A 14,082-nucleotide genomic window follows, 5' to 3' on the forward strand; every position below is an offset into this window, starting at 1 on the left:
TCAGGCAGCTGTTCTACTGAAATGACCCCCACCCCCATTTTGTTAATTTCAGGAAAATAAGTGATCTGAAATAACACCCCTCCCCAAACATGTACTAGGTATATATTTCGAAATGGTCCGTTGTTAGCTTATTTGATAACTCGTTCACTAACTGAACTACTATTACCCTTTGGTTCCATTACTCATGGATAGGAAACGACATCAATATATCTCACACTGACAGACACCAGCTTACTTTATCGGCACACTCATAAAACAAAACAAACACCAAAAACAGACACTGATTTTAAACAGGACGTAACCAGGATTCATACTCAACAAAGCGAAATGATAAAGTACGAGTGTTCATTATAAGGACATTATTGTATTCGATGTGTAATGAGCATGCATCCTCATACATGGTCCTCTAAAAACTTCTTTGTAGAGTATTGAATTTTTCCTAACCTCCCTTGGGGAGATTTATTCTTTTTTAATCTTTAGGACCAAACATGAGGAGCTGCATGCTCCACAAACCTCAAACCAAACCCCACCACACACACATTAAATCTAGACTATCTCTGGTGTGGTGGTTAACCTTCAGAATCCTTGCATTCAGTCAGAAGATCCTGGTTACTTTAACCCTGTTCATTGCAAATAGATGGCTTCCTAGGTTCTAAAACTTGTTTTTTTTTTCTTGGTTTTGTTTAACCAGGAGTACAGGCCTTCCCGGTACGCTCGTGCCCAGTTGGGGAAGCAGTATTCTTTGCCCGTGATGCCCATCATACGTCCGGCAAGATTTACACCGATGGAGACGAACGTATCGTACCGTGAAGAGGACGACTCCCAGGAGACTATAGAAGAATAAGACTCATTTTAAACCTAAGACTAGATACCAAAAAATAAATAAAAAAGAGAGTAACTATATATATATACATATATATTTAACTTGGATATATATATATAAAAATGATACACATACAAACATGCGGTTATTTGAAATGGTGTTTTGAACATAATGTACTTGACGCGGGCCGTTGATTCCGCTGCCATCGTCAATGTCGACGTTGACAACACTGCCAACCAACGGTCGGGTGGACCCCGTCTTGAAGAGGATCTCGACCGACCGCGGTCCTTTTCAGGCCTCTGGAAGAGTTCGAGGGTTAGAGAATTGGAAGAATAGTGATAAAGAGGAGAGTTCTCTTCAGGTCTGGGAGTGGAGTGTGAGAGAAAAAACGTAAGAAGTAAAGAGCAGACGAAAAGGTTAGTTGGAGAAAAAAAAGAGGAGAGGGAAAGGGTAGAGTAAAACGACAGAAGAGAGGGATGAAATTAGAATGAATAAAGAATAAAGAACGATATGAGCTAACCAGTATAGCCTTAAAACATTAGCTCTCGCCAGACAATGCTATTTATCTGAGGGGAAGGTGGGAAGGTAAGGGGGCAAGAAATATGTAGGAAGCTGAATATTGAGGTCTGCTTTTGAGTGATAGAAGGCCGTTGGCCATTTTTAAAACAAATTAAGTTTTCTTATTAAGTCATTAGGACAGCCCACTGTCTAAACCAAAATTCGAAATCTAAAATGATTAGATATTTCATTATGGGAGGGGGAGAAATTACTTTGTATTAAGATCATACACATGCTTCTCTTTGCTTAGTGTGCATTTATGTATATATGAATTGTGTGTGAGCGCGCGTGCGTTTTTTTCCTATTTGTAAGAGACTCGTCTTTAACGGACCGCCAAAGGTAACGGACAAAATATGTTCTAGCCGACTCGGTCTGTAATTCCCACTATATGATCACGTCATCTTTCCACCATCCATGGTTAATCTAATTTCAAACTATCTTTTTTTTTGTTTACTGTATTATAGCGTATATTTACAGTGCACAGGTATTTTACATTGTCAGATTAAAAGTACAGCACTGTATCATTCTTCTTTCTTTTATAATGTAATTGTTGATATTAACTCCTATAGACTTGTGTCAGTATCTGCGGACAATCGGTATTATCGGACCTTTTTTTTCCGTTAAAACGATGGATGAGCGTATTCAGAAAATGAGTTATTTTAATGAGATCCTGTCTTATTCTCCAACTGTCATACCTAGCATCGAAATAGCTTGTGGGATTAACTTGTATGGTCATAACTTCATGATTATGAAATTAGATAAACGAGTCTAAGTAACAAAGTCAATCAAATTGGGAATCCACCGGCGCGTTGGGTCTGGGCAGTGTTGCCAAGTCGACTGACATAAGAATTCCAAAAAACGGTCTCTGCACAACAGAACGGGCGCGCGTTTGATAATTTCGTCGACAACTGAAACTTTTTAAATGTATTAACGTGAATCTATGCTGATAGTATTATTATCTAGAGTGCAAGGACTCAGTCTGTTTTTATAATGAAACTACAGTGATCTAGTTTAAATATGCGACAGATGTGAGGAGTGTGACTCTACTGCATTTATAACTATGAAAACAGACCTCTTCAGTTCACTGTGCTGAGTCGCTGCATTTGTCCCCAAAGGCTAATGATACGCGAGAGCATTCTATTTATATATGTATTATTAGAAGCCATATACCTTAAAATATACTTTAGACCGACCTCTCAAAATTACTATTGGAATATGTGGAAATATTACTGCGCACTGAAATGCCATCAGGTTGTGGATTTATGGAAACACTAAAAATATAAACAATGACAAATAAAAAAATAAAGTTCGAATCGACAAGCGAAGTTGCAATGAGGAATCGAAACACTTTCACCGATTAGTATGGGCCAATTTGAAACTTAGGTGGATCATTCCAGTTCTTCGTCATATCATTTATGATATATTCACAAATATGTGCTTTATGTTGATTTTTCTACTTATTAAATTTCGCCACAACTTAGTTGGTAATCTAAGCTGCTGAATTACTTAGATTTAAAATGCTCCTACTCTTGATCATTGCTGTTGACTCTATGTTGTGTTATTGTACGGTGTTGTAACGTATTCATGATTCGAATGTTGCTGACGTAACGTCGTCAAGACGTGGCTACCTCAGCATCATGCCGTTGAGGTGACTGTTATTTGTAGGTAAGTCTGGTCGCACCCTTCCATTCCCAAACGCTGAAACTTTATTTTTGTCTACAAGTTTTGGGAGATTTTTCTCTTCATATCCTGTATTATTCATCAACCACCTTGATTCATCGTCTGCGTCAACCCTGATAGCTCTAATTTGTTTTCGGTCAAAGACTTGACTGACCGTAGATTATGGAAAAAGAAACAACGCGAGCTAGATTTACCTACGAATAATATTTTCGCATGCCGTCGGTGTTTTGCTTATTTGGCAGCACATTTTGCTGCAGAATTAAAAGTTCATTTAACAAACACTCACGCTATTTATCAATTTGCGATATATTCTTGAATATTCTATCGAGCTAAATACTACATATATACATATATCTTTTAGTAATTAGAGAAATAAGCTTTCTAGTCGACCCCTACATACATAAACATGACTTTCCCGCGCTTCCCTGCACTCGCCGCCATCTGATGCCATCATCCAAATATTAAGTCTTCACAATCTACCTTTGGCCCAATCTAATTCAGATTTTTCTAGTCAGTATAGATAAAGTAACCATAATTATATTATTTTTTACAACTTTCCTAAGCTTTGTAACTTAGTCTTGCCTACCTTGCTGATAGTAAGTGTACGTATCACTTTCTTCAAGTCTTCGCTTTTGGCGCGAATGTATCCCGCAGAATGGTGGGAATGGAACCGTGTAGCCATTTTTGTAGAAACCGGATAAATGTATAAGTTTTATGTGCCGGATGAATGAGAGCTTATATATTTATGTGTAAAAGTTGAATGTAAAAAAAAAAAAAGAGTATCACATACTTAAACCGACAATGAACGAAACAATGGGATATTTTCTTTTACTTTACGGACGACTAATGTTCATATATATTTTTTTTATGTTGAGGCTGTTTCCGGCGGACCAGAAAGATAAACTGTAAGGACCATAACATTGGACCATATTTCACATCACTGGGCCACGGCTGGTCCACAGAAAATATAATTTGCTTCAGGTAAGCTGTATCTCCATTCGACTTTGAACGTATAGCTTTGGAAAACATAAAAGTTAAAAACTTAACCGTTCATAAAAATATATATTTATTATTGCTGGAAATAAAGGCTAACAATTACTAACAAAGACTATTTTGGACGATTCTCTTAGCCAGGCTTTTTTCTGGACTACAGCTATTTAGTAATTCACTACGTACAGACGTATCGACTACTTCAGACAGCAGACCACTCTACAGGCAGCGTTGTAACGCTACATATTTTAAAACGGATGAGCAGCATTTGATGTAGTCAAATACCGCCTCAACAATACACACACACAATGTGTATATATATATATATATAATATATATATATATATATATATATATATATATATATATATATATATGTATATATATATATTTGACGTAAGTGGAGTAGGAAACACAGATGTCTTAGTCTTGATTTTATACCTGCGAAACTAGTCAAGAATAAACTTAAGACTAAGACTCCTGTGTTTCCTACTCTAGTTACGTCAACCTGTCAGAATGTCTCAACATATATATATATACATATATATATATATATATATATATATATATATATATATATAAACAGCTCAAAATAAACGTTTTCTTTTTTTATGGGCACAAGTATATTTTTTATATATCTTTTTTCAAATCCTCAGAAACAAGATAAAAATAGCGTGTCCTCAGGATAGACAGTTGACAGTTGACTTTAAAGACATAGTTTGAAAGACGAAAATATCAATTGAATAAATAAACTGATAAATGAATAAACTATTAAATACTTTTGAGACGAATATTTAAAAGAGAATTGGGTGACGGTTTGAAGCCATAATGACATTGGAAAACTCAGTCAAATATAGCAATAATTCACTAATGAGCTAAGTCACAAAAATATTTTTACTTTTTGATATACTAATTGGTGGAAAATGAAATTTTTCTCTAAAACCTTTTTGAAAAAGTGATGAAATGTAAAATACGCCGGCATACATATGTACACCAAATACATACACACACGCACACACACACACACACATATATATATATATATATATATATGTATATGTATATATATATATATATATATAACATTGGCACATGCTCATAACTGAAGGACAATAAGTACACTACATATAATAAGAAAAAATCCCATCGACAATAAAAATAAAATTGAAAAACTTTTTCATCCAAACAACGGAAAAGCTCCCCTCCCCTTCCCCCCATAGATGTATATAGACCCCCCCCCCCAACAATCCCTCCAAGCATTAAGGTGATATAGATCAATCTTAGTTGGCGCGTTGAGTGAATGAAAGTAAATACTAACGCCTCCCTACCCATTTTTATTATTATTTCATATTTTGAAATTAGGGAGGATATTTTTTATTCATATTTCGAATTTAGGGAGGATTTTTTTATATATATTTTAAACTTATGGGGCACATTTCTTTTTGTATCCCCAGAATTTAGGGAACTCCCTAGATTCGTTAGAGAATGGCTCAGAATTTCCTGAGTCATTTGTTTGTGAGTCTGTTGAGCGTATCTACCAAAGATATTGTGAAGATAAACAAGATTATATATTGAAATGTTAGATTTTGCACAGTGTTAGTATTTTGAATGAATCTAGTGAAATGATATCATGAGCATTAAAGAAAAGTCGTCACTTTAGAAAGAAATCTGTGTTTCCATTGGCTGAGGACGCTATGACGTCATCGGTGTTAAGACGACATGGCGTCACAGGTTTAAGATTAATAGAGAAAGGGAAATGGTTTTGGATATGTGATTTACTTTGTAGATAACGTTTTGTTTTGTTATTTATTTTTTTATTCACTTAAGGAGACGGTAAAATAAAGAAATACATCTGCATCGTTTTACATTTCAATCTGTTGGCTATAGCGGCATTTTTTAGTTAAATCGTTAAAATCCAAATTTCTCTGACTGTGTATAACAAATACAGATCATTTGAACAATAAACATATAAAAAAGAAGTTTGCTTTGTTTGAAATTGAATTTATTAGTCAGTTTTATAAAGATAGAGTAAAGGAAAAAAAAAAAAAAGTGTACCGTTAGAGGAATCAGTCTACGGGACTTATAATCACATTTAACGTTATTTGATTTGATTTTTCATCTTTTTTTCAAAATAAAATAAAATTAATCTGATGCGGAGGATATTTTACTTGGGTGGGCTGGGATAAGGATAATATTTTTTTTATTCATTTATCTATTTATTTATTATTTTATCTTATTTTCTAAATCGAGTAAATCGCAATTTGTTCCGAATAATTTCTGCGACCAACGAAAAAAACATTTATACAGAATGCCACCCTTCTGAAAGAACAAGGGACAGGTTAGTCCAACTTTTGTTTAAAATCGTGGCTTTTCGTCTGTGTGTCTGTGTATGTACATGTGTACTATTTGTGTGTACGTGTGTGTCTGTGTATGTACAATGTATAGGTGTACTATTTGTGAGTACGTATATGTGTATACACGTGAGTACTGTGTGTATGTACGTGTGTCTGTGAATGTACATGTATGTACTATATATATGTACGTGTGTGCATGTAAATGTCTACTATATGTGTACACGTGTACTATATGTATGTGTAGGCTATATATGTGTGTGTGTGTGTTCGTGTTTATATCTAACTGCATTTTCTTAATTGCAATGAGCAAGATATCTGTACTCGCAGGGTTCCGTCTCTGGTCTCCCAGCAGTCAAATCTAGCTTATGTTATGTGCCTGAACTTTTCCTTCTTCAATTTTATGGAATCCATGTTTACTTATTGAAAAATATCTATTTCGCATACCTTGAGCTTTTTCCCCCTTATCAGGGAGGTAGCCAAATCAAAGCCATGTACCTAGTCCCATCCACCCCCCCCCCTCTCATCTTAGCGCCTCCTGGATGACGGGTCATACGTGTATCCCCTCCACTGCCCTGGATCAGAAGCAATGCAGCAGGGCACAGTGCATCCGCAGCAAGGCCACTTCACTTAATCGGCTACCCCCCTCCGTCCCCTCATGCAGAAAAAGAGAAGACGGGGAGAAATCCCTTCGCGCTGCGTCAAATTATCTTTCACACATAAGAACCCTCCCCCCCCCACAACGTACTTTGCATAACAGTATCATCCATACATAGTCACTTTCTACTCATCCCTATCCCCTGCCTTCTCCCTCTCTTGCTCAACAGACATTCCCCTCTTGCTAAACGCCCCCCTTCACCTCATCCTCGGTCGTCCCCTCAAATTCACTCCCTCCACCTCTGCCTTCCACACCTCTTTTAGTAATCTTTCATCGCGCATTCTTTGTACCTCTTGATTAATATCCTTCAAATACTCTTATTTGTCTTTTTCGGATTCTTTTTCCATGTCCTGTTTCTGCCCCAGATCAGGAAATCTTCTTTGTATATTATGCTCAATCCATACACAGTTTTGTTATCATAACACCTATCTCTGTTCCCTCTTTTTCCCCTAAGATTGGCAGTTACAGACTATTTATCTTTCTCTAAATGTTTTGGCAGCTAAGTTTGGGGTCTTTATGGCTCGTGTTCTTTGATTTTCTTTATTTTATTTTCCACACCACTGCAACGTACTCCAGTCTTGTATGATTTTTTTTCTCCATCTCGTTTATGTGGTGGGATGCCACTGTTGTGTTTGTGAAAAATGTATGAGTCTCCATTCTTTCTTTATATGATTTTCGATGTTGGATTTCTTATGATCAATCACTCCTTGTTCCTCTTCCACCTTCGCTTATTATAACTGTTTTATTTTTTGTGTGTGTATGTGTGTGTGTGTGTGTATGTGTGTGTACGTGTGTGTGTATGTACAAGCTCACAGTTGATTAGCCACTTCCTTCTTTGGTGGTAATTGATAACAAGCAAGGTATTGTTTAATATCAAACAGCATTGTTGGAACCGGTCGAAGCACAGGCCTTGTTTTTCCTTGCGAAGATTACATACTTTGGAAAATTACTCATAGATAGAATATTTAACTAACAGTTGGCTAGTTAACATTTCCAGGGCCTGTCGAGTTAATTTAGCGTTATGTTAACCTCTCTTAACGCAGTGACCAGCTTTAGATATTGTATTCTGGCTGATGGCGAGTGATTCTATTAAACTGTGTGACGTGCTTAGGTCTAACAGAGGACTCAGAGTCGAGAGCCGGTTTGTATAAATCACTTTGGTCTAGCCACAATAAGATTAATAAATCTAGTCTTTTTGAAGAAGTGATCTTGTCAGTCAAACTTGGACGTCAAATCAGTACTGACACACATGTATATATATACATGCATATATATATATATATATGTATATATATATATATATATACATATATATATACATATATACATATATATTTATATATATATATGTATATATATGTATATATATACATATACATTTGTGCCATTTTTTAACTTACTAGAATAAAAAATTTGATTTTCTGTAAATATTATGAAAATGAAACACACGTTTGCACACCATATATATACATTTTCATAACATCCATACTTCTTTACCAGCATCGAGAGCAAATTATTAAAAAAAAGAGACTTAAGCTAGCACATGTAGCCAAACAAAAGAAATAGGTATACTGTATAATGTATTACTGTATGATGGTAAGCATATTTCTAGAAATAATTTTCCAATCCAAGTGGATTAGTTTAGATAAACTGAGCGAGAGAGGAAGTGAAATGAAATTAGTGTCGATAGAAATACAGTGGAAACATTTTTCTAACGGTTATAGTTGCCCCTACGTGTTCACAGAATTGAACAATTGAAAAAAAAACGACTAATCTTAGGTTTTGTACTCGTCTCTAGTGTTAATATGCGACTACTCTCTAAGACTACCGTTGCCATCTAGGTAGTTTCTTCAAAGTTGTTCTAGAATTTTCGGTCAGATAACCAGAAGGTAAATATTGCCATGGTCGAATGTTGTGTAGGCTGTCTTTTATATATATATATATATATATATATATATATATATATATATATATATATATATATATATATATATATATATAATATTGGTCTGGTCGGTTGATATAAAACCTTGTATGTTGAGCTTGCGTGGTTTGTTTTGATATCACTCGAATGACATCTACGACTTAAAAACAAGCAAACATTTGCGGGCGCCTCAACATCCCTCCGACACCTCCAGCCTATAAATACCATAACATAGAGGACCAACCTGACAAAAAGAATCGAATAGTAATGAATTCAGTCAGTCTGTCTCTCTTTCTCGAGCTTTTAGTCTCTAAGTTACGAAAGTTTACGAATAAAGATACGATGGAAGGCTTTGCGCAACAAGTAAACGACAACGTATGATATCTGTGTATGTATAGGTTATATAAACTCCATAAATAAACCTGTTCGATTTAGTAAACGAAAAGAGGCGAAAACTATAATCCAGAGGTTTAACCATGCAAATAATCGAGTTTGGACATTTCTATTATTTTTTTTCTTCCGAATGCGAGGTTGCTTGTGTGTGATAAAATCATCAAATAAACGAGTTCAGACGACTGAATCAAGAAGAAGAACTTGTATTTGGTTATGTACTTTTAACATGTAAGAGCTTCATATATGCAGACTGGCAGGGTCACTGTATAGTGTTTATTATGCGTATATTTTTGGTGTATATGGATCAAGCGAGCCTGACGCTATTCATTTGTTTTTCTAAGACAATTATTCCGAATACTTATGATAATTTTCGGAAGTCTTTTGGAAGCGTTTTGAAATTTTATATATTTTTTAGGTTCTTATTGACCGGGATTTTTACCTGATACAACAAATAAGCTCAAAATATTATTTTGTTGTGAGAGAAATTAGACTATAATTATGGCGACCCCAAAATGCAGACTAAATTAAAAAATGTGTATGTATGCTGATGTAAGCATGTGTAAGGACGCCTGTCATTCAAATATTCATATATGTGCATATATATCTGTGTACGTATACAATTAGGCATATTCATATTATGCTCAAACCGCGTGTGTTTGTGTGTGTGTGTGTGTGTTTACGTGCAAGCATGCGCGCGCACACACACGCACACAAACACATGCTGACCAACACACAATAACGCATACGAATGCATGTATACACAAACATGCAAACGCACGCACGTACACACACACTAGTCATAAAAGTATACACAATGACCAGACACTTCAAAAACAACAAACCCAATTCGGTAAAAAGGCACAAGAGAGATCCCAGCCAGAAGCAGCACACCTGTGCTGACGTCACACTTGCAGTTTCCCAGCCTGACTGCCATCATCGAGAAAGTGATACTCATTTTCGTTTAGTGTACAGTAAAGCTGTTGTATCTAGCGGTTGTTTGATTTATCCTTCTTGTATCTAGCGATTATTCCATTTACATTATTTATATCTAGCGTTTTATTTATCTCATATTGTATCTAGCGGTTCCCTGATTTATCCTTACTGTATTTAGCCGTTATCTAATTCAACCTTATTGTAACTAACGGTTATCTGATTATTCTTATTAACTGTCCTTAAATATTGTTGAAATTGACGGTTATGTAAAATAAATTGGTATTATCATGAATTTAGAAAAGTGTAATGATGGAAATCACAAAGAGGAATGGAATAAGAAAAATCAGCGAAAGGCATAAGAAATGTGAAAGATTACCTAGGAAAACAAAGATAAAATGAATGGAAAGCTTAGAAATACAGTTGTAGAAAATGGAAAATAGAATATATACAAGTAATACTAATCCATCTCCAAAATTCTTCAAATAGTCAACACAGACTTCTTCGAAATTCAGTCTTCAAATTGATCTTCAATTGTTTTGTAAACTAAAGGTCTTCCCCAATTGTTCATCTTTATTACAGATTTAGTTAGCATTATTTTTCATACACTGCGTTAAGACGTCGGAGAGTTTCCTCTCCCTGCTGACCATCTTTAAAAACCAAGCCACATCCTCGCCTTCATTTGGAGGTGCAGCCCCGAGTAGCTGGCATTTGATCCCTGGACCGAGTCCGAAGATCAATGTCAATCTCGACTTTTTTATATCGGGAGAACTGGCAGCCAGTGATTGTTTGCCTCCCCTACTCACTTCTACTACTACTACAACTACTTTTCTTCTATAGGTTCTAACAGTAATATTAACTGTGAGAGTATTATTATTACTACTATTATTATTATTAGTAGTAGTAGGAGGAGGAGGAGACAGATCCTGAATGCTTTCACCACACAATTCCACGAGGATGTAGTTTTAATTTTGTAGTAGTAGTAGTAGTAGTAGTAGTAGCAGCAATAGCAGCAGCAGCAGCAGTAGTAGTAGTCATTGGCGGGAGAGGGGCCAATGAACTGTGTCTGTGGGAGACAGACCCTGCGGCTTCCACCACACAGTTCCACGAGGATGGAGGTCGTAAAAAAAAAAAAAAAAAAAAAAAAAAAAATAGTAGTAGTAGGTACAGTATGCAGTAGAAGAGAATGAGGTGTTTATTGTTTCCCTTTTGGGGTGGCCTACTACTGCTAATGACACTTCCGATAGTGCCATTCCTCCTACAGTTGGTAATAGCACTATTTCCTCCATTTCTATTACTGTCTTACTATCTACTATTGCTACTGCAGTTTCTATACTGCTACCACTACAACCATTACTACTATCACTACTACTACAGTTACAGCTACTTCTATTACTATAATTTTTACTATTACTAAAGCTACTAATACTATAGTATTAGTAGTAGTAGTAAAAATAACAGTAATAGTAGAAGTAACAGTTATAACGCCAGTAGTAGTAGTAGTAATGGTGCTGCTTCCACCACACAGTTCCACGAGGATGGAGGTCATATTTTATAATCGGGGAAACAAAAAAAATATAGAAACTGCAGAAGCAATAGTAGATAGTAAGACAGTAATTGTAATGAAGGAAATAGTGCTATTACCAACCGTAGTAGGAATGGCATTATCGGAAGTGTCATTAGCATTAACACCTCAATAAGTGTCAGTAGCATTAACACCTCAATAAACACCTCATTCTCTTGGGTAACCTATGGGATGAAGTCGTGGCTGTTGCCAGTTACCTAGGGGCCATGGGTTTCTGGAGCAACGGACCGACAATATTAGTAGTTTAAATAATATATGAATAAAATGTAAGTAGTATTAGTAGAGTAGTAAGTAGTATTAGTAGAGTACCAGTAGTAAAATAGTACAACAAACAGAAGTAGTGTTAGAAATAGTGATGGTTGTAGTGGTAGCAGCAGTAGTAGTAGACACAGAAGTAGTAATAATTAAAGTAATACTAGTAGTACTAGTAGCAGAGGGCACCAGCACTACCAGTCAGGGCAAAAGCCTTCAATCTAAAGAAGGAACTGACAGATGTCATTGCCTTGAGGTGCGGTGATATATCAATTGGGTGTGTCTGCAGTATGGCATTTGATCCCAGCCACACAAAGATACGTGTGGTGTGTGGCATGACAAGGTAAGGTATTTGCCGAGATTTGCCAGGATGTGATAGTTAAACCACTGCTGTTCCTCCCACAGGGAGAAAAATTTCAGGTAAATCACCGCAAACGCATAGAACAAAAAACGAGAAGATGTCAGCACAAAAGGAATCTGGACATGGAAACATTTGGTCTTTTCTGATAAATGGCCCCCTGCTACAGAGATCTATTCATAAAATGAAAGTGAGAATATGGGAATGTATGAGAAATGTGTACAGAATGTGGCTCAGGCCTCGTTCACTTGGAAAGGATGGATCCAATGGTATAGGCTTTCTTCGCTCAGCTTGTAGAGGTGAAAACGAAGGTGATGATGGTTAGGGGCGGTGGTTGTGTGTACCTAATTGACACACGGACTCAGAAATTTGCCTTACAAAGAGAGGCTTAGGCACCTTAACTTACACTCTCTGGAAAGACACAAAGTGCGGGGTGATCTAATAGAGGTGTTCAAGTGGATCAAAGGCTTTAACAAGGGTGATGCAAACAAGGTCATCATATTAAAACAACAGAGCAGGACTCGCAGTAATGGGTATAAACTGGACAAATTTAGATTTAAGAAGGAAATAGGCAAGAATTGGTTTACTAGTAGGGTGGTCGACGAATGGAATAAACTTAGTAATCATGTAGTAAGCACTGAAACTATCAGTTGTTTTAAGAAATTATTAGACAACTTTATGGATGGGGATGACAAGTGGTGATGGATATGGAACTGCCTAGTGTAGGCCCTATGGTCTCTTGCAGTCTCCTTCATTCTTATGTTCTTATGTACACAGGAAAGGGGCAACACTCGTTGGATCCCTTCTCCTGTTCTCTAATTTTCTAACATACCTAAACTCAAATTCATGTACGGGTCCATCTTAACCTATATCTTTGATTTCCAATTATCATATCTAAATTTGAACTCGTGTATTGTTTCAACTTGAGCTATATCACCTCCTAAGCTATTCCACAGAAAGTGTGTGCATGTGTGTGTGTGATTCACCATGGTCTTGGGTTATGTGTTGGACTCATGATCAACAGCTATTACCCTCCCAGAAGAAAGCTCAGAGCTCATATATGACCGATCTATGGGTAATGCTGTGACCTTACATGCACACACACCCCAACTCCCTGCCCACGAGAGTTGGAGTAATGATTCGCAGCGCAGCGATGCTAAAATTATTTCAGCACTGGGCGGGATTCGAACTTGGACCACTGTAGTGGCGGCCGGGAACTCTATCACTGCCCCACGAGTGTGTGTGTGTGTGTGTATTTACCTAGTTGTATTTTATGGAACGAGAGCTATGCTCATAGTGACCTGTTTTTGTATCTCTCCACATCTAGTATATTCTTAAAATCTTGTGTTTGTGTGTGTGTAGGGGGGGGTAGGGGGACAGTATTGTGGTGTGGGTAAGATCCTTATTCTCACTCCTAAGGTCATCTCTCCCATGACTGAGAAGTACCAGATCCTTGCCTTCTGAACCAACACATACAAATGGAAAGCAGAGCTGTCTATTTAAAAAAGAATTGTCAATTCCTTACCTTCATCAGGAGGTGTAGGGGCTGATGTTTAGTCTCCAAATTGTGCCCAAGATCA

The 14,082-nt window shown here is 36.5% G+C and overlaps 1 protein-coding gene across 7 annotated transcripts in view; it reads left to right on the forward strand.

Annotated features, from left to right (window-relative positions):
* The window catches only part of LOC143025406 (uncharacterized), a 100,868-nt gene extending 99,908 nt beyond the window's left edge, over nucleotides 1–960 (forward strand). For 6 of the 7 annotated variants that reach the window (XM_076185032.1, XM_076185034.1, XM_076185036.1 and 3 more), the window contains one exon: nucleotides 692–960. In XM_076185032.1, the coding sequence (XP_076041147.1) occupies nucleotides 692–844 (153 nt within the window). In that variant the 3' untranslated portion in view covers nucleotides 845–960. The remainder of the gene's footprint in view (nucleotides 1–691) is intronic. The other variant, XR_012966389.1, reaches the window with a different exon arrangement.
* The last annotated feature ends 13,122 nt before the right edge of the window (nucleotides 961–14,082 follow it).

Source organism: Oratosquilla oratoria, chromosome 5 (genome assembly GCF_046742065.1).
Source record: "Oratosquilla oratoria isolate Oo_2021 chromosome 5, ASM4674206v1, whole genome shotgun sequence".
Lineage (NCBI taxonomy): Eukaryota > Metazoa > Arthropoda > Malacostraca > Stomatopoda > Squillidae > Oratosquilla > Oratosquilla oratoria.